The sequence below is a fragment of the Filicampus tigris genome, chromosome 5 (assembly GCF_054856515.1).
Source record: "Filicampus tigris isolate MCC_2025a chromosome 5, RoL_Ftig_1.0, whole genome shotgun sequence".
In the NCBI taxonomy this organism is placed as follows: Eukaryota; Metazoa; Chordata; class Actinopteri; order Syngnathiformes; family Syngnathidae; genus Filicampus; species Filicampus tigris.
In genome coordinates, this window is record NC_141221.1 from 22,985,099 (window position 1) to 23,012,414 (window position 27,316).

Sequence of the window (27,316 nt, forward strand, 5' to 3'; positions counted from 1 at the left end):
AGCAAAAGCACAGTGAGGGGGTGGCGAGAGAGTGAGATCAGATGACCTTGATGCCATTAGGCTTCAGGGCAATGAGGCTTGTTTTGCGGGGGAGGGGCGATTGCGTATGGAGGTCAATGGAATCGGCAGAGAAAAAAGGATTCCGCTGACGCTATATGATTGGAGGAGGAGCTCATGGGTGATGCTCACGTGAGGTTTTATTGGCTCCGAGGGAAGGGAAATTTGCGGGTCCAAACTTTAGCGATGAAAGGCAAAACAAAACTCAATGGCTGATATGGAAAGATCGGGAACAAATAACGAGTCTATTTCATAGGCAGACCTCCCACCGCTGTTGCCCGCGATGACTTCAACTCAGCCGTGGTGTTTTAGGGGGTTTATGCCAGCAGTCATTTGGAAGAACTGATGACTCAGGCTTAGTCATATGCAAGTCAAAGCAACACGCTGCTCAGAATCGACTCGTGTTTGTCAGTCATGCCTCCTACCTTTCCTGTGTGCTGCTGAGAAAAGGAGAATGACAGAGACAAAGAAAAGACAATTGGAGAAATACAGTGAAAGGAGAGCAGCTTGTACGAGTGATGGTCGGACCAAAGAATGCTTTGGGAGTCGTGTTAGAATTACAATCGCTGCCAGCTTACGGCAGCTTTACTGTAAGTCATTTTTACTGTCATGCAAAGTATACTGTTGGCATGATGCTGTTTACGTTTACTAGTTTGTATCGATGTGTTTATGTAATTACTATGTACATTTTTTTTTCAGCTCAGAATGATACTGCCCTTGTTTTAGTGTTTTAGGATAACCTTTATTAGTTTCACAATGGGCACATTATTGTTGCTGTTCTTGTTTTAAATTGTTGAACTGTTTAACGGAATGTTTGATTATTATTTGTATTCGGCACTTACAGTTCCAGTTGAGGTTGTTTTTGAAACGTGCCCTACAAATAAAGTTGAGTTGTGTTTAGTTTCTTAGTTTTATTTTTCCCCATCAGTATGTTCAGTTAGAGTTAGAAATTCATTGTGCCCACGAGGTGATGTCAGGTTCAGGGGTGTCCAAACTCAGTCCTCAAGGGCCGGCGTCCTGCCTGTTTTCCATCTATCCCAGCTGCAACGCACCTGTTTCAAGAGATCATGATCGTTATCAAGCTTCTTCAGAGCTTGCTGATGAGCTGATCAGTTAAATCAGGTGTGTTGCCGCAAGGAGAATCGGAAAACGGGCAGGAAAGCGGCCCTTGAGGACCGGAGCTGGACACCCCTGGTTGTTCAACCGACAACCAGTCATTGTAAGCGTTGTGGCATTGCTTCTGTCTAAGGCTTTAACCACACTGAATTGATTAAATGAACATGTTCAGTTTATTGTACGTCAATATTGAGCATTTGTAATCCAAAGAAGTCGATTGATTAGTATGGCCCAACCTCACATTTAATTGACATATTTAATTTTATTCTACTCGTTATGCTCCCTCAGTTAGAAATTCACTTTTGTATGAGGGCGATGTCGTGTCTTGTTACTTTATTATTACAGTATTCTATCTCGTGTTAGTCAACGTTAGATAATGTTAGCATTCAGCCAGAGTGTAGTGTTGACTTTAAAAAGAGAACGTTTGAGTGTCGCGCATGTGATCCAAGACGAGTATCGAGCCTGAACTGCTGTGTCACTGCAGCCGGGGGGAGTAAGCCAGAACAGTCGGTTGAATGAAAGTGCAAGTTTTGGAGTGTGCGTGCGCTGGGCGATGCCCGTCGGGTGGCGGAGGCAAACGTGTTGGTGGGGGGGAGGTGGGGGGGGGGAGACGCGGGTGCTAAGGATGACATGATGACGCCGATGATGCAACTCCAGTATGTCATCAACATGTGCTTCCTGCATCGCCTGCCCACCGCCTTTCCTCTCGCTCATTGGCCCTCTCTGGTCACGTGACCTATGCTCCACTTCTGTCCTTCCCTCGGAAGGCTCAGGCTGCGCCGTTTTGCTTTGGGATGACGCTCATCTCTTCTGCGTGTTTATATAAAAATACATGTGGCGGCGGAGAGGCAGACAACGTGCAATCGTCAGCACCGGAGAAAGCCGCAGTAAGCTTGAACGAGAAAAGGCTCCGGGAAGTGAACGGAGAGGGAGGCGGACTGAGAAAGCTTGTAGAAAATGACAGAGCGGGGAGGCTAAGAGAGACGGAGAAAGACCGAAGTAGGGGAGGAAGTCACACAGTCAAAAGAATGGCGAAGTCTGCAAACGCTCAGTAATTTAAGAGAATGACACTACGCAGCGGCTGACGGCGGTCTGCTTTGGAGGAGGCAGCCATGTTTTTTCTTCTCCTTCCTTCACCTGGCCGCGGATGTGCGCCGAAGCCCGGCGATTATTGAGAAGACAGGCGACTCCTCAAGGCCAGTCAGCCAGCAAGTAGGCGAGAGGAAGCGCTCGACAGCGATGCTAGAACGATGGTGAGGAGCCAACAACAGGCGCTGTGATCTTGGCCCGGTTGGCAAGTCGGCGAGGCTCGTGCCTTTGCAAATGCAATTGGCGTGTCACTGCCAGTCACCGGAATCCCAAAAGTGACTCGTCCTCTCTGTTCCGTCATCCATCGCAAAGCAAGAGGAACTTCTCCATAGAATTCCCGCTTTGCGCTGACGCAGTATCTCCCTTATCCCTCTCGTTATCCTGCCCCTCATCCTCGCTGAACTCCAAGCGTAATCCAATTTTCCCTCTCCCCTTTCCCACCGTGTAGTTTTATCCCACATTGCCGTTTATTCATCCGATCTCCGTTCTCATGTCGCAGAACGACAAGATCGTATCCAAACCCCTTCTTTTCCGGTTCCTCCCTTCATTCTTTGCGGAAGGGCTAGCAAGACCGGCGACAAGCTCACTCCCTCTCGTGCGACTTCACTTCGGGATCGACTGCGGGTTTCTTCATGTGGGGAACCAGCCTCGGTCGCTACGTCCCTCACCAAAGAGGATGTACTCGGAAGGAAATCAACAATTGCAGGAGGCATGCTCAAGCCATCCGATGTGGCTTTTTCCCGTGGCTTCCGCTGATGGGCGAAAGCGACGCGCGACATCGGACAAAACCAGTCTTATGCCGGGTTGAAATGGACAAACCCAAAAGCTTAGGTAAAGCCCTCTGTGTGACAAACGAGAGTGCATTGGGTGGAGCTGAAGGCAGTCGGTTCCTGCTGTTTCCTAGTGACTATAGCCTATAGCGCTTTCTGTTTCTGCTCACTGCACGCTCCTCCATTCCATCGTACGTGCCCGCTGTGGCTCAGATAATGGCCCCTCGCTCTGCGCACACTGGAGGGAGAGAGAGAGCGAGAGAGACAGAGAGAGAGAGAGAGAGAGAGAGAGAGAGAGCAGTGGAGATGGATGCAAAGGCTGCATGAGAGGAAGGGGAGGAGAGTGGGGGAGAGAGAGGAGAGATGGGGGGGAGGGTGTTGACTGAGAAGCCGACTGCATGTGTAGCCGAGAGAGAGAAAGAAAGAAAGAGGATATTGAAAACGGGAAGGGAGGAGCAGACGGAGATAATGAGAAAAGAAAAAGGAGAGAACGCAAAGTGGCAGCCATAAGGGGACGCAGAGAGAATGACCAAGGTCTTAGGGGGAGGTGTGTTATTTATGCGTGGCTGGCAGTGTGTGAATGCACGCATGTGGATTTTGCTGTTCTCTCCGTCCGGCTGGATGAAATAAGGAGGAATTTACAACGTTCCGATTGCTCGTACGCCGTTCTGACACTTGAACGTTGCTCATGCTCCTCCCCGCCGGCTCCTCAGCTTTCTGCCCTCCGACCGGTCTCTCTGTCTGGACGTCTGGCACCATGTAAGTTGTCCTTGAGCTCTGTTCATATTGTCAGGGTTTGTGCTTCCTGCTCCTTCTGGGCAGCATGGCAGTCAAGGGAGGGAGGGGGGGAGAGGCGGTTGGGGGGCGACAAGAAGGAGGATGGCGAGTGTTGTGAATCAGGGATTTGGGTTCAGCTGTCTCCTCAGTGGCTGAAGCCCCTTAGCAACACCGCTCTTTATATGCTTTGTCTCCTCCCTCTTTCATTTTCATTGTCAGCGTCAATTGAGCTGAGGAGTAGCGCTGGATTTAAAGGGCTCCTGAGGTATTTTTTTTTCCACCTCTCAATGCACTTTTGCCAAAGGGTGTGCGTGTGTGTGTTCCTGTTTCAGAGAGAGAGAATGTTCGGTTCGTAAACATTAAATTAAATATCACGTTGTTTGTACAGTGGGAGGCACTCAGATAGTGTCACTGAATTTCCAGCGGTGACAAACAGACACGTTGAATAAAAGCTGATCTGTCACTGTGTATTGCATCATAGTTGGTAGATGTTGCTCAAACAAAATCCATCATTGTGGTCCGTCTCAGTTCGCTTTTCCCACGTTGCTTTTGCATGTTTAAAGTGTAAGAGGAGAGCGTTAGTGAGCGGTAGTGTGTGTGTGATAGTGGGATGTTGCAGTCTGTTTCAACACACTGCAGTTCTCATAACAGCCGCACACGGCCCCCACCCCCACCCCCTTCCTCTTTAGCGTCTGATGCCGCTGATAGTGCAGACATGGGGCCTCTCACGTACTGCCTGCCGGCTGTTCGCTGCCACCCCCGCCAACCCCCTCTCTTCTAACCCCAAACCACCTCTTAGCACTAGCATCACCACCCCCTGAGATCGGCACCAGACATGCAGCACAGAAGGTGATTTCAAAAGATCTGAACGTACTGCCTGTCCGGTAATTAAACACTATTGGCATGATAGGGGAAGCTGGACATGGGTTGACCGATACCCAGATCAAGCAACAAGAAGACATTTTGAATTGGTCTTATTTGACTCCTGTAGGGTGAACATTTATTGGTATCACTCATTATTCAATGAATTTCACAAATCGGTGCCATATTCACTAATGTACTGTACCATTTACTGTACAAACATGACATAAATTGGTTCATGTTGTGTTATTTTAACCCACCGTGTTTAAAGTGAATCACTCTAAAATCAGTTGGGTTAAAAATAACACAATTATGGGTCACAATTGGACCAATCCACTACTGGGTCAATTTGACCCATTTTTCTGGGTTGTTATTGCAGAAAACAACCCCAAAAATGGGGAGTTTTTCACAAAACAATCCCAAAAATTGGGCTGTTTTTTTTACAAAACAAAGCAAAAAGGTGGGTCAAATTGACCCAATTAGTGGATTGGTCCATTTTTGACGCAAGATTGTATTTTTAACCCAACTGTTTTTAGAGTGTATTACTCTGATAATCCAAGGACACTAAAGAGGCTTTTTGAGCAAGAGGCATCCCTCTCTCAAGGTTTTTAACATAGTTCAGAAATTATGACCTACTGCTTGCCATCATACATGTGTACATAAGCAATCATGTGTAGTAGTGTATTTCAAAATATTTTTTTAACCAAAATTGTTTTACATTTTGTAGTAATGTACATATTCTTTCTACATAAAAATTATATTATATGTAATTCTTTTACCCATGTTTTTGTCAGATTCAGGGCTTAATGATATGTCCTGAAATTCCTATCATGGTATATGTTGAATCCCTTCACAGTAATGCTGTGAAGGGATTCAATATATACGTAACGTGTAAAAGTGTAAGTGCAAAAATCATAATTGAAGTATTTCTGAATTGGTTATTTAAATGTGAAAGTTGATATATTTCCTGTTAAAAGGGTCAGAAAGTATCATATTTATTTTTCTCTGCTTCTTTTCATTCAAATTCTGCATTTTCATGAAGCTCTAATGAAATCAATTTAATACAAAATAGACATATCGTCCCTTAGCAAAGCTCGATTACAAAAAAAGAGATATTTTGGCGATATGATTAATATGATTTAAGCCACTTGTTTTCTTTACTACAGTTGAAAACAGAATCGATCCATAGATAAAGATATTTTTGATGTTTTGGCACACTGAAATATTAGAATTTGATTCAGGCTACAACTCTTTGCACCATTACAAGGTACAAATATTGAAGCCATAATTTATTAACAATTATGGTTGTAGAGTAATGATTGTGTTGTGCAATTGAACAGGATGCATAATTATTTGTATTCTTTTACATAATACGCTGTAGTAACTGTTGCGCTGTAATATACATGACGAATTGTAAAAAAATAAATATAAAAATTGGCATCCCAATGTACTGCACACCCAAGCACTTACTCTGCACGTCACATCAGTTTGCCGATTAGCATTAGCATCTCCATCTCATATTTTCTCATCACTGTATATACTGCGTCAATGGACTGTATATAGAACCACTTGAGCTCTGAAATACGATCTGTATGCCTTTATAATGAAAAACTAGATGCCTAGTTTATCTACGAGGGGTGTAACGGTACACGTGTGTGTATTGATACGTTTCGGTATGGCATGTTCGGTTCGGTCCACTTGCGTTACGCACCGGCGCTGCTGACTGTTGCATGTGGGAGAGGAGGTAGCGGCACAAAAGAGAGAGCGGTCTCCTGTTTGGGAACATTCTGGCTGTCCTGTTAAAATCGCCGATGGGGAAAGCTACGTGTTTAAGTCCGAAAGTTGTGTGCCGACATTGCTACATGAGATGGGCGGCAGGTAGCACGTCTAACATGCACGGCATCATCCGACTGAATGTTTCTTAGACGAGGTAGCAAAAACGTCAAACTTAAATAGCGAGATTTATCATATTGTAGTGTCTTCCAGGGACACGCCGTTAGACATAGTTTAATTATCCCGTTTTTTAAAATCTAAGTACAACTGCTCGCGCACTTCTTTCTCCGCTGCTCCATACACTTGCCGTATGATGCATTCAAGAACCTCGGAAACATAACAACTCAGCAACATACAAATCTGACCACAACACAGCTAACCCAATTCGTTACAATATGCTGTTCAACATTCAAAGATTTCATTGCCTAAAAAGTGTATACAATTTCATAAAGACTTTTTAAAGTTACAGTATTTTTTTCATTATAAAGAGTTTTAATACAGTTATCAATAATTGTAACTGTTATTGTATGTATTTTTTTTTTTCATCACAAAAAGTTTATATATGTACTGTAATGACAACTTGTCTTTAACGTGAATACTTAGATGTGTCATAGTCATAGGCTGTTACTGCTGGGTGTTTAAAGATTTCAGTGTCTAATAATTTACAAAATGAAGAGCTTTATTGTTAGTGTATTTTTTATTCTGGTGTAATTCCTTAGAATATCACGCGAATGGTTCACTTTTATTTATTTTTTCAAAAAAATGTACCATTTACTGGTCATCTTTTCAAAATAAACATATCTAAAAAAAAAAATCTGTTTTTTTGTACTGAAAATATACCGAACTGATGTTTCCAAAAAAACAAACCGAACCCAAAGGTGATTTAGCGTACCGTTACACCCCTATTAGCTATACATTATGTCTAAATGATTATCTTTTTGTCAATGTCACTCAAAACTGCGCATTATTCTCTTTTTGAGGGAAGTATTTTTGATACAACTTTTGTATTGTAAAATGCTAACACAAATTCAAGTCAACACAGTTCATTTACTTCAACCAAAGTGCTAAGATGCAATATCAGTCCGTCATTGTTTTCTGCAATCTGGAATAGTAGGCCGCTACGTGGACTCTGTTAATGATTTCTGTGTTTGCTCATGAATGATCTATGTTGGTCATGCCTCCTTTGACTCTTTAATCGTATTTTATGAGGAGCTTGTGAGTTGTTCATGTGTAGTGTTTTGCTAGTGAATTGGAGTTACAAATTCATGCACTGAAACTCCAGTTTAATAGTAAATCAGAAAATAACCATAATTTCATAAATGAGTTATGCATTTAACATCCTAGGCCAGATTGATGTTAGTGTCATTTATCATATGGTAAACGTTTGGTTTCATTAGTTATTCTCTTTTTAGACAACTAAATGACACAGCAGTTTGCCTTGCTATCACTGATACTGATTCCAGTTTTGTGATTAATACACATTTTGTTGCGATGAGTCCAATGTTTACAAAAAGACACCTCTAAATTACTAAAACCGGTACAATATCTATAACAGCAGAGTTAACGTTACCCACCAAACTAAGACAGTAGTTTATTTGAGTCTGAAAGTTTGAGTACATGTTTGGCACATTCATTTGAATATATCTATAATAAAGGACAATTCCTGTTCTGCATTCACTACTCCGTGTGTCTTCCTGTACTATGGGTAGCTAACTTTATAACAGACTATTCTGCATGCTTCAACAATTTGCAAACAATTCTGCCATGGATTGTCCCTTTATACATAACACTGGCATTGTCTGGAGCAGGGGTCGGGAATCCTTTTGGCCGAGAGAGCCATGAACAATATATACTTTTGAAAGTAATTCCTTGAGAGCCATACTTGGAATTTAAAAGTAAAAATACAAGCAAATGTAGGCATTTTTTGTAATTTCAATACTTTTAAAGTACAATAAGTGTCTGAATTATTTTTCCTAACATTGTTACGGTGTTGGTATTCAATGAGTTTCAATGAGAGTATTTCTTACCATTAATGCGACTTTTGGTGCTGTATGGTTTTGCTGATGGCTTTGTAGTCTGGTTGTTACGTGGTGAGGTTAAGCTTCATGCACGCGTTGAGACTTCCATCCGTTAAACGTGAGTTGGTCTTGATGTTCTTAAAAGGTGAGAAAGACTGCTCACATGCATACTTAGAGCCAAACATTGACAGTACGGCAACACTCACGCTGCAGTGTGTGGTATGTGACGGGAGGTGCATTCCAAGTTTTGACAATCAGCTGGTCTGCGGGTTGAAGTTTTTTTTATTTCTGACCGCTTGCGTTGGCCCGCCAACTCTGCTTGCTGTCGAGCAAGTCTTCCCAAATCTTCATTCAATGACTTGAACTTATTCATCCACATGTCTGAGGCCTTCAGGTCAGCAGCTTGGAGCTCAAAATCTCTGACGGAGACACCGGGGATGTAACTCAGGTCAGCGCTGTCCACTGTACTCTCATGTGGATGGGTAATGAATTTAAAAAGACGAGTGCGCTCACGAAATTCTCCAAAGCAAGCTTTGAATGACTGAAGGAGATTAGACGTGAAGCAAGCTAGCTGCTGAAGATCAGGATGTTGAGCAAGGACACTTGCTGTGCATGCAACTTTAAACTCTTCAGGTTTCAATGTTGGCGATGAAGCGTTCTAGCTGGTTTTCAAATGCAAATGCTTGCTGCAGGGACAAGATTGTATTTCCTTTGCCTTGCATTTTGACATTGATCTGGTTTAGATGTTCAGTCATGTCCATGAGATAATGGAACTTCAGGAGCCACTCAGTGTCCGCTGAGCTTGGTATGCTCGACATTTTTCATTTGAAGGAAAGTCCGGATTTCGCTCAGACAAGCTGTAAAACGGCTGAGCGCCTTCCCCCTTGACAACCAACGCATGTTGCTGTGCAGAAGCAGACCAGGATAATTATTTCCAACTTCCTCCAACTGGCGATCATTCAAAGCTCCAGCTACAATAAAGTTGACCATCCAAATGACCAGTGACATCACCTCACCAAATTGCTCGCCACAGATCTGAGCACAAAGCGCCTCCTGATGTAGGATGCAGTAAAAACTTAAGATGTGTCTCTTTTCATGCTCACGAAGAAGCGCTACTAATCCTCTGTTTTTCCCCACCATGCACGGAGCGCCATCAGTGCACATCGAAACAAGTTTATCCATGGGGAGATTTTTTTCTTTCGCGAACTCAGTGAAGGACTTGAATAAATCCTCCCCTCTTGTTGTTCCTTTCATAGTCAAAACAGCAAGACTTTCCTCGTATAGTGTGTCACCGACAACATATCTTGCAATCACGCTGAACTGGGATAAATGTCTTACGTCCGTTGACTCATCCTAAGAGAGTGAAAAAAAACGGTGCCACATTTATGTCCTTCACTTGCGTTGCCTCAGTGTGATTTGACATCATGATGGTCCGATCGTGAGCAGTTCTTGCCGACATGGACGTGTCTTTATCGGTTTTATTATCTTGTCTTTATCCGAAAAGGTTTCAAGATACTCTTATTTTTCAGTTAGTTACTGTATTTGGGAATCCATAAATGTGCATAAACGTTTTAGTGTGTACTTTCTAGAACTGTTTCATTAGTAGCAACAAGTCACACTCTTGAAAATTTATCAGTACTCTTTTTGTTTGTTTGTCTTTCAGACTGTTCACGAAGTCACTACATTGGATGGCCCCAGAGGTGGAGACCAGATGGAAATTGGGTCACATGACCGCCTCCAGGAAGGCATGCTGAGCCTGGAACTGTCCAATGGGGTGAATTGCTACCCTAATGATGAGGCATCTATAGAAACAGAGCAGAAGAGGGCAGCAGATGTACCTCAAAAGCAGTGCTGGGTGCCAACACTTGGCAAAGTTCAACAGGAACCATCGTTGAAACATAACAGCAGTTATGCAAACCCAAGTAAACCTGTCCACCATGTGGATATGGAAGATGCTCACAATCTGGTCACTTTTTCTGCCCTTGCCGGCACCTTACCTCCCTCCTCCACCCCTTCCTGTATCAAAGTGCAGCCGGACATGATGCAGCTGTATGAGAAATTCACCCGGGAAATGGGCGCTGGCGGGGTTCGGGTTGGAAACTCTGCAGCGGGTCCTAACACAAACCACCCATCTGCAGAAGATATGAAAACCCTGCAGACAGCACTGAACCATGCAAAACATGGTCACAAGCCTCCTAACTGCGACTGTGATGGGCCTGATTGTCCAGACTACCTTGAGTGGCTGGAGAAGAAGATTAAGTTGGCAACCAGTCAGACTCAAGACACCAGCAAGAGGACTGATTCGCCACATTTACAGCCTAATATTCAGCAATCCCATCTGCAGAATCAGCCCTATCTCCAGGCAAATGGTGGCCACCTACACCAGACTTCTTCATACCCCCAGCAACAACAACAACGAACAAAAGGTCCTCATGCTGGCCAAGTACCCTGCTCGAAACTTCCTCCAATTCCCTGCTCTCCCCAGGTGCTCTCTATAGCCAAGGAAAGAAACGTCAGTCTTCAAACAGCTATTGCCATAGAAGCCCTTACACAGTTATCTGGGACTGGGACTCAAGGTGCTGGTGCTCCAGACCAAGCCATCCTTAATAATAACCTCCATCATCACCAACATACTCAAAATCTTGCATCTTCACCTCCAAATTGCACTAACTTGATTCCATCCTCTGCAGTCACCTGTCCATCATCACGCTCTCAGTCCGTCCCTCCAGGATTACACACTGACCAGCAGGCAGAAGTGTCCTGTGAGTACCACAGGCCCCAATCGCAGGGCCAGCCCCCCCATGCTTCTACCTCTCCCTTTCCAGGGCAGGGAAATCCTCAGTGTTTTGGCCGGAGTGCCGGGCAGTGGGTACAGGGCAGATACGGAGGTTCTGAAGAACGCCTGTCCCGCTATGCTGGTACACCTCACACTAGGTCAGACCCAATGTCAGAGCTCAAACTGCTTCTGGGTGACACCAATGGAAAGTTTGCAAATGCATCTTTCAAGCTCCCATCTACACATCATCTTACCGAGAATGAAGGCATGCAGGCACTTGGCAAACCACCTTTGCCCAGGATAAAGCAAGAGACAGACTTTGGTGATCATTCTGTGTCCATGGGACATTACAACATGGATAATGGTCCGTTGCAGGTTCGCCACTACCCTGGTACTCCCATGTCTCCTGGTCAAGCAGCCATTAGACACTCAACTCAGGCAGCTCTGCAACAGCACCTTCACTACAAGAGAAACCTCTTCTCTAGTCATTCCCCTGGCTTTGGCGCACCAGGCCCTGCACCGTTCCAAAACTTAAAAAAATGGTGGCCACAGATGGAAGCCAATGGTTTCAATCATCTGAGCATAAAACAGGAACCCAAGGAGCCCAAGAGGAAAAAAATCAGCCAAGGATCCCCTGTCATCAAAACTATGGGTGGGATGCTCCCAGGCCCTCCCCTTCCTAAACCCAAACAGATTATAATCAAAAAGACCAAGCAAAAAGCCTCTGTGCCAACGTTCCTGCCTAAGAGTCAGATAACTGTGGAAAAAACATCAGACCCGATGACGGGCCGAGCCAATACTCTGAATAACCTGCAACCACATTCACTGCCCCTTTTACCCTCCCACAGTAACTCCACTCAGGCGGCTGCTGCAGGCCTCCCTGCCCCAGCCCAATCTCAGGTATCAATTTCCAACCTCTCAATGACTCCCTCTTCCACCAACTCTGCTTTGTCGTCGAACAACCCCACCATGATGGGCTCTGTGCCTCCACATATGGCCCATGGAACCCATCCTAAGTCAGAAGAAGTGGGTAGTTTAGTCCATAGCAACGCTAGCACTGCCTCAGCACTGACCTCCATTTCTATACCAAACACCTCGCAATTACCGGGTCTCGTAAACGTAGACCCTAAGTATGAAGAACTGATCCTGCAGTTTGAAGCAGAATTTGGGGACTCAGCTGCAGACACACCTTCCAGCGAAGCCATGTCTGAGACAGTTACAGCTTCGCAGATCATGAATGAGTCCCAGTCCAGTGCCCAGGATCACACATCATCTACCACCCAGAGTCAGCCATCCTTCAATCACACTCCTGAGTCCAGCTCCACTCCTCATATGAACAAAAAGGAGATGGATACCAATAAAGATGAGTCTGAAGGCCAAAGTGAATTTGCCTCAAATCAGATATCCGCAGTGACCCCAGTGAAGGAGCAACTGGAGCCTCAGTCCACCATCTCTGAAAATCAGGACCCTCCACTTGAAAAACATCCACAACATAGTCAGATAGAGGAAACGTTCAGCATACCATGTTCCCCCATGCCTAAACGAATGAAATTTGAAGCCACGGGTGATGTAGCTGTTCTTTCCACTACTTGCTACTCGGAGGAGAACACGCCCACCAAGGATGGTCTGCCTTTCTCTCCATCTTTGAAAGGGTTCTTAGAGTCCCCCATGAACTTTTTAGACACACCCACCAGAAGCTTGTTGGATACCCCTTCTAAAGATCTCCAAGCAGATTTTCCAACCTGCACCTGTGTGGGTGAGTCAATGCGTCATTATTTTGCGCGCTATACCAGAATTTATGTACAATAGTGCAAAAGAAATACAAAACACATCACTGAGAATTATACTTTGAATTTCTGTTTTTATTCTGTATTTAAAATATATTGTATATGTTGCTTTATGAAGCTATGGTTGGCTATGGCTATAAATCATTGTCAGGCACACTGAAAAAATGATGGTTGAATTTACTCAATTTTATTTTGTCAAGTGATTTCCCAAAATAAAATCATCTGTATCCAAATACGTTATTAATGTAGATGTATAGTCTGCTTAATAAAATCTATATAGATTCAGATGATTTGATTTTGTACAACTACTTGATGAAATAACATTGAGTAAATGATGCACAGCATTTATTTCAGTGCATTAATGGCAACTCAGTGACATAATTATATTTTACTGTATATCCCGATTATGGTTGCTTCCACTATAATTAATTGAACGGGTGCGTTGACCACTTGAAACAAAACACACACAAAAATCACCTCAACCCCCAAAGGCCTCCTTTTCCCCCAAGGAATTCAAATTTTAAATGTAATTATAATTATAATTATGAATTATTACCTATTATTACCTCTTGGAAGTCCATATCCACATTCAAACAACCCCATTGCTAAGCTATCGTGGCATAGTCTCTTAAATAAATTTAAAAGTGTGGAGTCTTTCACAAAGATGTTGCAAACACAATAACTGGACAGTAGAAAAAGCGATCTTATGTTATATGAAGACAGCCTTTATTTCCCAGTGATTAGTTTTTCGGTCACCTGTGTGCTAGTCATGCTGTGTTGTGGTCCTCATTATTTTAATCTTAAGGGGAGCAACATGATTGGTTCTGCCCAGTCCATCCCTACAATATTATCTCTTTAAATTTCGCTTGACATATATTGCAGTATATATATATATATATATATATATATATATATATATTTTTTTTTTTTTGTTAACAGAGCCTGGGTCATTGATATTTATGTTTTTTATCTAAGATATTTTGTGGTTCTAGGTTCCAATGCAATGGTCAATATTCTTGGTTGTACTTTTTCTCTAACATCATCACTATAACAGTGGCTTAAAAAAAGAACAGTGCTATCATTTATCCCAGAGAATTTCTTGGGAAATACCTGTGTATAGTCCTGAAAAAAATTGTTATCATTTTTCAGACCTATTCAGAACACTGCAGCTGCAGATTGTGCCTCAAATAAGTGTCAGGACCAGCTAATAAACCCAGTAATATATAGTAACACTGCTCTTGAATGAGCTGCCTCAATGTTACGTAACTACAGGATACACTGTGATGCCAGTGTTTGCACTGAGCCACGCCCTGGTGCCTCTCTGCAGACAAGTGACCTCTTATTGCCTCTGAACTTGAGAGACACACTTTCAGTACTTAACTCATCAGCTGACTATGAAGAGTATGATAATGAGAAAGCCACAAAGCCTGTGAGAGGTTAACATACATCAGGTTTTACTCAGTTTACTGGCTAAATTCATGCTAGTCATAAAGTATTAGATAATTTTGCAAAGTTTTACACAACTATGTCGCTCATAATACGACTTAACATGGTACAGAATGAAATGTTTGTTCAAGTGGTACGGTTCAAAGATATTTGTGACATTTCACAGTGCCTTTTGGGTATAGTTATTAAGTTTCTCTGTTTCTTAGAACAAATCCTGGAGAAAGATGAAGGGCCCTACTACAATCACTTGGGATCTGGACCCACTGTGGCTTCCATACGAGACCTGATGGAGACACGGTTTGTCTTCTCTTTATCTCCCTCCTACATGCTCTCAGTCTCCTCTCCCTCACGTGCTCCTCCTCCTCCTGCGCCTCCTCACAGTTTGTCCTTAGGGAATCCATGACCCAGAATCCAACTGGGGGAACAGGAAATATCATCTTCATCATCATCACCATCATCATCATCATCATCATAACACAGCTAAGCAAGAAGCAGCAGCAGATAGCTGAGAATGGGAGAAATAATGGAGGAAGAAGGATAGCTATCAAAGCCCAGAGAAAGGGAGAGCAAATGATGAACACAAAGGATGATTGAGGGAAGGAAGCGAAGAAGGTAGAGCTTTTCAATAATTGAACATGTTTGTCCACTTAGAACAGGGGCAGATAGTTAGCTGTATGCCTTAAAGCACATATGTCAAAGTCAAGGCCCGCGGGCCACATCTGGCCGCCCGCGAGCCGTTTTCTACGGCCCCTGGGATGATATTGCTTTATTAATTAGATCCGGCCCGCAGCAAGCCGGTGTGGGTAGCAGAAGTGATTGGGTCCTTCGCGCCTGCCGATGACGTCACCCTTTAAGATATATTGTAGCGTCTTCCAAGAACACAGACGTAGTTTAATTATCACGTTTTTATTAGTCCAACCGGCTACTGTGGGCCGCAGCCGACGCCAATACAGTACGACAACCGTTCAGTCAAAAAAGTGCACCGGCTCTCCTCTTCGTTCTCCCCTCCTCTCGCTCACATCCCCTCCCATCCAGCGAGCCGCGCGATGCATTCATTAACCTCGGAAACAACACAACCCGGCAAAACACTAAATTCGACCACAACACAGATAACCTAATTCGTTACACTATTTCTGTAATATATTTCTTTGCATCTGTGTATGTCACCCCCTGGCCGTTGTGTTTGCGAAATGAAAAATAAAATAACGAACATTACCACTACTTTTGCTAGGATCGTGCTTCGGCTGTCTACGTGCAGACTGAAGACTTATGTCACTGTTTCGTGGTTTCAGAATCAGATTGTGGTGAAAAGTTATTCGGAGTAAAACACGTTTTATTAAGAAATACTTCATGTTAGAAAGCCCACGTTGTTTTACTATTAGTAATTGTTGGCATTTGATCAATTCATTGAGTTTCGATTGAGATGTCCCACACTGTGAGCAGGCATTGAACGCTCTTCGGGCACTAAGTGTTGATAGCGAGTGACGTTTCTTTCCGTTTTCCTCCTTCGACACAGCTCGTAGTTTGTTCATGCCAGCAAACTCAGTAGTTGCAGATTGCCTGTGTTTCACCGCATCTGTTGTTGTGTGTAAATGTTAAAAGGTGAGTTTAATCATTTAAGTTCATGGTTCAGGTAACTGCTGTTCATAATAGCATAGATATGTTCTCGTGAGTGACGTCTCGTTAATGAACACTAGTTAGTTATTTAGGCATATTGTTAACGAATGGATGTGCGTTGGATGATGTCGCTAGGTTATTCTTTGTCTGTGTAGTTGCAGACCACAATAAATAGACGTGTCAGCTGGAATACGGGCCTGTGTTTTCTGACAGGAGCACCCACATTCATCCCTTGCCACTCTAAAATATGGTCAGCTGGAGACATCATACCAATTATATGATCCTCTTCATACAATCTTGCAGCCTGAGTCAACCAGAAAATTGTTGCTAGTTTGTCAGGAGAAACGCAAACATTCCTGCTGATCTTGTTTCACAAGACGGGCAGCGGCTTCTTCTCGGGTCATAAGTGACGTACGAGCTGCCTCGTAAAAGTGTCAGTAATGTACTTTACTTTTTTATTTAGTAACTCCAAACTTAAAAACACAACAGCCAGGTGGCTGACAAACATAGAGCCAAAGAAATATATTACAGAAATATAAAGTGTGACATCATCAGCAGGCGCGAAGAACCCGATCCAATCTGGACATTTTGAAAAATTTCAATGAACATTCTATCAGTCCGGCCCTCGGCTTGTAGCTAAAGTTTTTTATTTGGCCCTCCGTCCATTTGACTTTGACACCCCTGCCTTAAAGGATTGCTGTATACAGTGTACATATCGCTGGTGTTGGGGCAAAAACTTGTACCTCCAAATTAGGCACTTTTCAGGAGACCCCAAAAATGGCAAGTTTGTTCAACCAATTGCATTGCATCATGAAAGAGTCCAAGCCATTTTTAACACTTTAGATTGGTCAATAATATGTCACGTGTGGGGACTGACCATTTTTTTAAAAATGTGAAATTCACCAAAATGTGACTTATGAGGTCTTGGCCCAACACCAACAATTTAGTTTATATCTCTCCCTCTCTATATTAGGGCTGTCAAAGTTAAAACGTTAACTATGGATATTAATTTTGATTTTATAACGCATGAATTTTTAAAAACTCAGTTTTATTTACTCCCTGTAGCAGGTGACCTCTGCTCACTTTGCAGCCAAACTTAGAGGAGAGTTACTGTCGCAAAGGCAGACTTTTAGATAGTTTTACTTTAAAAAGCTGCGCGACGGCTCATTGGAAAATTCCAAAATAATTTGTGCACTTTACAAAGTCAAATTCAAATAACATATTAGTTGTACATCTTTGGTATATCATTCAACAGTTGTATTTTACAGGAAAAGAATCATATTCAAGCATCAAAGAAAGCTATTAGAACAGTCTTTGAATCAAAATATACTTTTACTTTTTTTACACATAATTCACATTAATTAAAGTAAATATCTGTTCCAAGCGTCATAAAAAATTGTAGTTGAAAAATATGATTAATCGCGATCAATTATGGAAAATTTTGCGATTAATTAGTTTAAAAATTGTAATCGCTTGACAGCACTAATATATATATTTATATATATATATATATATATATATATATATATATATATATATAGCGAGAGAGAGAGAGAGAGAGAGAGAGAGAGAGAGCGAGAGAGAGAGAGAGAGAGAGAGAGAGAGAGAGAGAGATCTTTTTGTATGAATAGCATAATGACCACATTGTGCAGCATTCTAATTGTTTTACTAGCTGGATTTGGTTCTCGTACGACTAACAGCCAGCATTTGATGTGCTGATATTTATTGAGGAACTTTGTGAATAGAGCTCGCTGAGGCATTAGTCCTTGGAGAGAACTGACGTTGTGGGGGATGTTAAGCTAAAAAACTCTCATTGTTGTTTGAGAAATGACGTCACTTAGTAAGACCCCATAGTTCCTGGCTGACCTTTGACCAACCCCTGACCCAGGCAGGCCCCCTGTGGTGATAGAGCTTACACCCCATTTCAAACCCTCCACCACCTTAGGGTGATTCCCATTCAGTGGGACTCCATTGTGCTCTCTGTCAAGCCAAATCTAGTCAGGTTGAAGTTTTCACAATGGCAGGTATCAAGCTGTCAGGAGATTTGATATGAGCCATAAGCCAACATCTGAAAAGTTCTTATGACCTGGCCACACCCCCAGAGCAACCCCGGATCTCAGAGTCCATAAACCCCCTCTCGCTACAAATTGACCTTCACAAATAAGAAACACACATGAAAGCAACTTCACTTAAGTAACTTAAACAGTTCATTTTTGGCAGAAAACACTCATGGATTATGTTCAATGTGATCACCAGCTGTGGCATAAGGTATTGTGCACAATTTAATAGTAACCAATGGAGTTCTCTACAAATATTGTATTGTTCAGTTTTGATTTCTGTTTACTGTTGTGCGTGTAGTAGGTTATTTGAAATTGACCAGTGTCTTTGTTAGGGCAGAAGGTTTAACTGAAGCTCTTGTATAGTACAGTTTATCATAACATGCATGTGAATTTAATAAAAGTTCCAGTGGTTGAATTATCCACTCCTGACTATTCAATGGAGACCCGCATAGCTGCAGTTCGGTATTTTTGAATTCACCTATTCGTGAATAGTTTTGGGAAGCTATCGTCCATTATTAGTGGATAAACTTGCCTTTTCACATGTTTTTTTAATGTAACATCACTGCAACGGAGGGTGTCTGGGTGTGCAGTCTCCAGTTTGTCGATGATATCAAGCAGTAAAGCTAACGCTGTCAGCTTTGCTGGCTGCCATGGGTTGTAAGCTAGCAGCTAGCATGAACACAACACTGGCTACACTTCCGTGGTAGATAAAAAATGTCTGCATGTTACCATCAGCACTTGTCCGTCCGGCGGTAATTCCACATCACCTGAGCATTTGCATACACACATAGCAGTAGCAGAACGGCTCAATCTGGAGTGTTGTTAGTGGTCTCCACTATAGCTTTCCTTGTTGCGTCACTGCCGCCTTGGTTACTACTTGTTACAGATGCAGCTATATATACTTTGTCCATTCGGGCTCGATGCTTTCGCATCCTGCATAATCCTCAAAAGCGCTAGTGTCGGAGGCTAACAAGTGTGCCAAAAGATACGCCAACTCGCTGATAGTAATCGGCTACGCTTGGTGAGGTCCCGGGGGAGCAGAAAGTTACAGTCAAGGAGGTGAGTTTTTCTAATGTCCAAATAAAAAGCATTGTGCCCCTTCAAACACAATATGAAACCAAACTCCAGATACACATAATAGCAGCAGGAAAAATAAGAGCAAAAGTTGGTGTCGGAAAGACGTCGGAAAGTGTTTTGATACAGTGTTAGGTATTATTTGAGTTCTTGTGAGTGGCGGCACGGTGGTCGACTGGTTAGCACGTTCGCCTCACAGTTCAGAGGTCGTGGGTTCGATCCCGGCTCCGGCCTCCCTGTGTGGAGTTTGCATGTTCTCCCCGTGCCTGCGTGGGTTTTCTCCGGGTACTCCTGTTTCCTCCCACATTCCAAAAACATGCATGCTAAGTTGATTGGACACTCTAAATTGCTCCTAGGTGTGATTGTGAGTGCGGATGTTTGTCTCTGTGTGCCCTGCGATTGGCTGGCAACCAATTCAGGGTGTCCCCCGCCTACTGTCCAAAGACAGCTGGGATGGGCTCCAGCACGCCCCGCGACCCTTGTGAGGAGAAGCGGTACAGATAATGGATGGATGGATGGAGTTCTTGTGAGAGTTGTGCTCCTTGCTGTGCAGTGCAGACAAGCCTCAGCCGTTGGAACAGGGGCGTCGAGACTTTTTACACTTTATCAGAGAAGAGGAGGGGTCCTCCTTCAGTGACAGAAATGGAAAAAATAAATGACATGAACATTGCCAGTCAATCAGGTGGCCGTAGCTTTTGCTGAAATCTTTTAGCACCGGCACAGATTCAACACTCTCTCAGCAAACTGTTTTGACTCAATATGTAATCGCGTGAGTCGCCAATAGTGTAATGATACACTCGCCTGACTTGTGTGCAGGCAGCGTAGGATCGGTTCACACATCAGTGACGGTGCGCATGTGGGTGTGAGTGGTGGCTCGTCTCTATGTGTGCCCTGCGACTGACTAGCAACCACTTCAGGATATAGCCCGCCTTTCACCCGAAGTCAGCTGGGATAGGTATAGGTTCCAGCACCCCCTGCGATCATGTACTGGATAAGCAGTGTTGAAAATGGTTGGATGGATGGATGTAATCACGTCACGAGAATTGCTCAGCTCATGTCCGGACTGATCGCCATATAGCTCGCATCGTCGTTAAGCAAAAGTTTTGTGCGTCAACAGGTTACAAGGCGCCTATTTCCATGTTTGTTTTGATCAATTAGGCAAATGATGACATTGCAGCTGATCTCAGAGTTTGCAAAAAAATGTAAAATAGCGGCCGATCCGATCCAGCCAATCAGATCGATGTAAAGTCTAGCAATTGTAACTTAAAGGGGAAGTCAACGCAAACATATTTCTTTCAACAATGTGTTCTATGCAAGCCCACTAGTTGAAATAGAGTATTCTGATAAATATTGCATTTGTTTGTGAAATAAGTGTTAATCCACTAGTTTTTAGACACCCCTGGGGGGGCGACATTTTGTCTTCTGTCAACTGAAAATGACATCACAACTGCTCACAACAACCAATCACGGCTCAGATTCCAAAAACAGGTCAGCCGTGATTGGTCGTTTTGAGCAGTTGTGATGTCATTTTCAGTCGGCACAAGATAAAATGGCCGCCCCCAGAGATAGCTAAAAACGAGTGCATATTGCTGCTTAATTTACATTCCACAAGCGCAAAATTAATCAGAATGCCGTGTTTCAACTAGTGGGCCTGCTGGGAACATATTCTTGAAAAAAAATATGTTTGGGTTGACTTTCGCGTGAGTTATAGACTATGACACGTTCCGATTTGTGTACACATTTGTAGGAGTGAAACTTGTTAATGAAATACCCCATGAAAGGTAAAATATGTTACTTGCCTTTTACTCGTTAATTTTAAATTTTGTGTTTTTGTATTTTTTATATTCTTAACTAAATTCAGAATTTAGACTCGCGACAATAGAAAAATGTGGGTTCTTGTGTGACTGAGAACCACTGGTTTATACAATATATAACGGCAATTACAATCACGTTCAGGGAAGCGTACGTCGTTTCTGAATCTTCGGTTGAACTTGGTCCACGTGAATTGAATTAAGGACTACTGTAATTACAAAGGACAAAAAAGCATATCTACCAGGAGTCTGTGGTAGTCGGTTAACAGTCAGGTGTCCTGAGGTTGCTGCCAAACTGGTTGCTGTTCAACAGCAATCCTGTCTTTCATATCCATTACACATCATTACTTGTCTTGTGCGTTGTCTGAATCTGGGTGGAAGGATTATTTCATTATTTCACATTATGAGACTTTTCTCCTTGAACGTACTACTATTTCATTAGGTGTTCAATGAAAGACCAGATAAAAGAGGATATTGGCCTGATTGACACGATCTTAATAGTTACATAGTAAGAGCAGCATCAGGATGGCAAATATCAGTGAGAAAATGATTGGCCAGTAGGAAATCAAAGATTCAAGATGTAAATCTGGGCTGTGTTTAGATGTGCCATTAATATTGTTTACTAAGCAGTGAAGATTGAAAAAAAAAAGTCACAAGTAGATGCTTTATGCTCAAGTGCACTTGGGCGAATTCAGGAATATCTCCAAGGGAGCATCAGGTGCTTGCCATTGTGTGTACACTTTCATACTTGTGTATGTACACTATATACACTGTGTAAATGTCTACACAGCTTTGTAAACAGTCCCCTCCCGTCATGATTGTTGTGGTTGGAAGCAAATTAAACCTACTCAAGACTTAGAGAATCACAAGCAATAGCATTACACTTTTTGCTTAAGCTGCCCATTTCATCAACTCATCACACCAATTGAAAGTGCACTCCATGAAGATTAATATATTTTTTTCACTTTGAAATAATCTAAATAAAAGTATGTTGATTTCTACCATGCCACCTTGGTAAAAGAGTTATTCAAATAGTGGTTTACTTGTACATGAGTGGGGAATAGAAAGGTGCAGTATCTACGGTTTTTTCATCGTGAAGTAGCCACAAGTTGTCTTGCCACAAGTCTCGCCTCTTCTCGCGCACTGAACAAAGCATGTTGCAGGATGTCTCTGTAGGTGTGCTGGTTGATTCTGGCGCACATTTAAGGGGGAAAACTCATAGTTTGGCTTTGAGCTTGAATTATACAGTATATCTTATGTGACGACAGTTCTGGAAATGTTCTTTTTCACACTTTGTATACTATACACTTTACCGTAATGTGTTTTTAACTGTTTAAGCCATCTCGGAGTCAGAGAAGCCAGTCTGGCAAAAATACAATGATTCAAGGAGATTCATAATAAAATAACCCCTTGTGTCATGCACAGGTATGGGGAGAAAGGAGAGGCCATCCGGATAGAGAAAGTGGTGTACACAGGACGTGAGGGAAAAAGCTCAAGAGGTTGCCCGATCGCCAAATGGGTAAGTCGCTTCAAAACCTGTTCGGCGCATTGTGATGAGGTGTTCCCAAATTACTTTGCCCCATGATATTATTCTAGACTGGAAATACAGCCTCAGCAGTATTTGATCTGTGACAACAAACTTTCAAAAGTAAATATTTCAGAGGATTCATGTAAAGAGTGTGAATATGCTTAAATAGGTGAAAGAAAATGACAGAAAAAAAGCAACACATTTCCACAACATTGCTTTATATGAAGTGGCCAACTGGTTCGCACGTCCGCCTTACAGTGCAGAGGTCGTGCATTCAAATCCGGGCTTGGGCCTTCTGTGTGCGGTTTGCTACTCTGAGTTCCTACCACATTCCAGAAAATTAGGTTAATTAAAGACTAAATTGTCCTTTGATGTGAATGGTTGTTTGTCTATTAAAGCACCGTCATTGGCTGGCGACCAATTCAAGAGGCCTCTTCGAATTCTCATTTTTGCCTCGGAAATGTCCTTCCTATCCGAGCGAGATGACCCGGAAGTATTGCAGGATAGATTGTTTCAATTTTACAAATGCTTAGGAAAGGTGCCTGGATGCAACCTTTAAGCCCCCTTTAGCATAGGTTACTCCTGAGCAACTGTTACAAAAGTACATTACCCACAATTCGGTACAAGAGCAACAGTTAAAGTAACAGGACACCGACGTGGTTGACAGTCTACGCAAAGACACTCGAGTTTCACGCTCAAGACTTTAATCTTTAAAAAAAAAAAAAAAAACACTCTTTAAAAAAAATGTAATCAAAGTTTTTCTTATTGTCACACGTGAATAGTCAGTGAGGCCAAGAATATGTTTAAAGCAAAAGGAAAGGTGTGGTTCCACACAAACAGAAATAAAATGACAAACACCTTTGCATTATTTTATAGAGAATAGGCAATTCCAAAATCAATGAAAAATGTCATTAGTGATCCTTCACAAAAACAACAAGTTGCATGTTTGTTTTTCATTTGATTATTAAGCTGATATTTTTCAGGTAAAGTCCGCAAGCTAGAGACTTACATCAGCAGATACTTGCCGTTGCGCGATGACGTCAGTTCGGAAAAGTGGAGTCAAATTCATTTGAAACAGTGCCGTCCTTTCTCTATATGTTGGAAAGGAAGCACCTTTTCATCTCTCCTTGACCTGTTGGTGTAATCCAACAAAAGATTGTTGTTTGTTTATTTGATTTGGAAATCAAAAATACAACATTTTCATATAAACCAAGCCAAAGACCAAAAGGTGTGAACTGAAGCCAAAGCTTATAGTGTCTACCCGTTTCACAAACTATCAAACTATCACAATTTACAAATGTCTAAACATATAATACATATATGATGTATGCTATAATTCTTTCTCTCGTTCTATTTTAGAGATACATACATATACCCACAGAAGTACTTTTATATGCCAATCATTTTTGTCCATAATTTTGCTAAGCATACAAATTTTGTACAACTATTTATTAACATGTTTTTATACTGTACATGTATTATCTTAATGGACTTTTCAATTCACAATCAAAGTTATTCCACAAGTTGACTCCTTTTACTCGGAAAAGTCCGACTTCCAACCTTCTTCGGATACAGCATTAGGTCCTGTGATGTCATGTTCAGTCGACAGCAAGTTGCAAAACGCATTAATGGGGTAACATAGATCATGTTATTGTAAAGAAAAAATTCACTTGACTTCCACTTTAATAGATGGACAATGTAGCATGACTTCAATTCCAAGTGTTTATCCGTACAAGTCCAGACACTGAAAATGATCAACTCTGAATGCCATCAGGTGATTCGACGTGGGAGTGAGAAAGAAAAGCTGTTGTGTCTGGTGCGTCATCGTGCAGGCCACCATTGTGCCAATGCAGTCATCATCATCCTAATCATGGCATGGGAAGGTGTCCCAAGGTCTATGGCTGACACATTGTACCGCGAGATCAGCGACACTCTCACCAAATTTGGCAACCCCACCAGCAGACGCTGTGGTCTCAATGATGAGTAAGTAGCTGGGGGGGATTTATTTGACAAAGATGCAATTAGTTTGCAGTGCAGAAAGCCATGTCTTTTTTTTTTTTTTTTTTTGTGCCGTGACTGGAGATTTAGAAATGTAACTTGAAGTGGGGCTGGACAAAAATGGACCAAAATTGTATACTCACATACTTACTCTACGTTTTAGGGTATGGCTACCGAGTCTTTTTTCTATGTCTCAGGGTGCTACACGTGCCTCCCAACTTATGTAGCCGTCGATCAAATGTACCGTGACTAGGCTGCGTTAGGGGCGCTACAGACCTACTTTTTTCTTCTTGTGTAAGGCAACTTTAAAAGATAATTTTTTTTTCGCCAGATTCGATGTGTGTGCAAAGTTTGGCGAGATTTTGTTCATGTTTAGCACCTCAGAAATGTGATTCGTTACACAGAATAATTATCATAATAATTATAATTTCTACAAAAAAACAATAGTGACCTCGAGGCAGTTGCTGCTCAGGCCCTAATAATAATTGATTTTATTTATGATAAACTTTACATTAGTGTCTCAAAGGGTCTCAATCTCAAAGTGCACAATACAGGCAACAGTAAACGGAACAGCAAGAACAGCAATAAAATAAAAAAAAAAAAAGAAAAAAGATAAAAGTCACAAATGAATGAATGAACAAAACAGTCAACGGATCAAATAAAGGAGTCAAGTCAGCAGCCACGCCACCACACGCTGCCACAAACAACTTCAAAATAAACTCGTACCAAAGCATTGATATCAGTGTGTTACTGTATTTGGAAAGATTTTATTTTGAGGTTGGCCTCACCACATTGGCTCTGTCATGGACAGCATAAACAATTGTTGCTGCTGCTGGCTCTCGACGGTGCACACTCCAGCACTTTTTTGGATTGAGGTGCTTTATATTACATCGATTTGTAACATTAAATATCATGCTGGAATGAAAGTATGAATTTTTGTCCTTTACAACATCTGGGCACAATTAAACGTCTATAAAATGTGATCGCGACATACGCATTGTAACCCTTAAATATACACAGTATAAATAAATAAATATATACTGACAAAGCAATATTGCAGCATTTTAGAAAATAATAAATGCACATTAATGTATGCAATCCCCAAATTAATTAAAAAAAAATTCCGGGTTGCCGCTTGCTGCTGTTGCTCATTTATCTGACATCATTTACATTAAAATATGCCCACGACAGAATTTTAATAAACAAAATACCTTTATTTGACACTCGAGCAGCGAGTCATAATCTTTTTAGTCGATGAAGTCATTGCCAGAGCGCCATAACAATGACATCCGTAAAAATGAGTTTAAGCACAGTCCAGAAAACCAAGCAGAGCTTGAGCAACAAGATCTGTCAGAACAACACCAATGTAAATGATTGTGTGTGTGCGCGGATGCGCGCGGGCGGGTGTGTACGTGTGTGTGTGTTTGAAAGGGTTGAGGGGTTGTTTGTGTGAGTTGAATCCAATGCTTGTTTTTTCAATTGAAGGGGAAGTCAACCCGAACATATATTTTTTTCATCAAATATGTTCTATGCAGGCCCCCTAGTTGAAACAAGGCATTCTGATTAATATTGTGTTTGTGGAATATGAGTCAAGCAGCAAAATCTATCCATCTCAGGGGTTGGCCATTTTATCACTTCTGTCGACTGAAAATGACATCACAGATGCCCTGAAGGCTCAAATAACGACCAATCATGACTCAGTTTCAGAAAACAGGTGAGCTGTGATTGGTCGTTATCTGAGCCCTGGGCAACTGTGATGTTATTTTCAGTCAACAGACGTGACAAAATGGCCGCCGCCAGTGATGGCTAAAAACAGGTGGATTAACTCTTATTCCACAAACACAATATTTACCAGATGCCTTGTTTTAACTAGTGGGGTTGCATAGAACATATTCTTGAAAAAATATGTTTGGGTTGACTTCCACTTAAATACTTAAATAAAGTATTTGAATAAGAAAAGCAATCCTCTTATTCATGTTAAGAGTATTGAAATTCAAGAAAATAACAGGACAGAAAAATGAAGGGATTTTTTTACAATAAATAAATTGTGTGATTACGCATTAACAATGAAAAAATGCGATTAAACATGATTGAATATTTTAATCAATTGCCAGCACTAGTGCGGCACGGTGGTCGACTGATTAGCACGTCCGCCTCACAGTTCAGAGGTCGTGGGTTCCATCCCGGCTCCGGCCTCCCTGTGTGGAGTTTGCATGTTCTCCCCGTGCCTGCGTGGGCTTTCTCCGGGTACTCCGGTTTCCTCCCACATTCCAAAAACATGCATGGTAAGTTGATTGGACACTCTAAATTGCCCCTAGGTGTGAGTGTGAGTGCGGTTGTTTGTCTCTGTGTGCCCTGCGATTGGCTGGCAACCAATTCAGGGTGTCCCCGGCCTACTGCCCGAAGACAGCTGGGATAGGCTCCAGCACGCCCGCGACCCTTGTGAGGAGAAGCGGTACAGATAATGGATGGATGGACAGCACTAGTAATGAGTGGAAAAACTGGCAACCCATCAGCATGCTACAATACAAAATGCAGAAGCCACCTCATGAAGCATTCGTATTAGAAGCATTGTGGGAGGAATGTGGTGGGAGTACCCAGTATTGTTGCATTTGGATTCAATGCAAGACAAGTTTTTATTTTTATTTTTGTTTTAGGTATTTTCTAGAAATCTTATATAAGCGTACTGAAAATAAAATACAATGATACTAGTGATAAATGGACACTGCTTTATGCTCATTCTTGAGGTCAACTTGAT

General features: G+C 42.2%; 1 protein-coding gene across 6 annotated transcripts in view; it reads left to right on the forward strand.

The window, feature by feature from the left end:
- The window catches only part of tet3 (tet methylcytosine dioxygenase 3), a 59,390-nt gene that overhangs the window by 23,968 nt on the left and 8,106 nt on the right, over positions 1 to 27,316 (forward strand). For 4 of the 6 annotated variants that reach the window (XM_086030097.1, XM_086030098.1, XM_086030099.1 and 1 more), the window contains 4 exons: positions 10,125 to 12,993; positions 14,677 to 14,767; positions 22,458 to 22,551; positions 24,335 to 24,543. In XM_086030097.1, the coding sequence (XP_085886223.1) occupies positions 10,125 to 12,993; positions 14,677 to 14,767; positions 22,458 to 22,551; positions 24,335 to 24,543 (3,263 nt within the window). Of the gene's footprint in view, positions 1 to 1,790; positions 3,094 to 3,424; positions 3,792 to 10,124; positions 12,994 to 14,676; positions 14,768 to 22,457; positions 22,552 to 24,334; positions 24,544 to 27,316 lie in introns of those variants that run through there. The other 2 variants (XM_086030102.1, XM_086030100.1) reach the window with 2 other exon arrangements.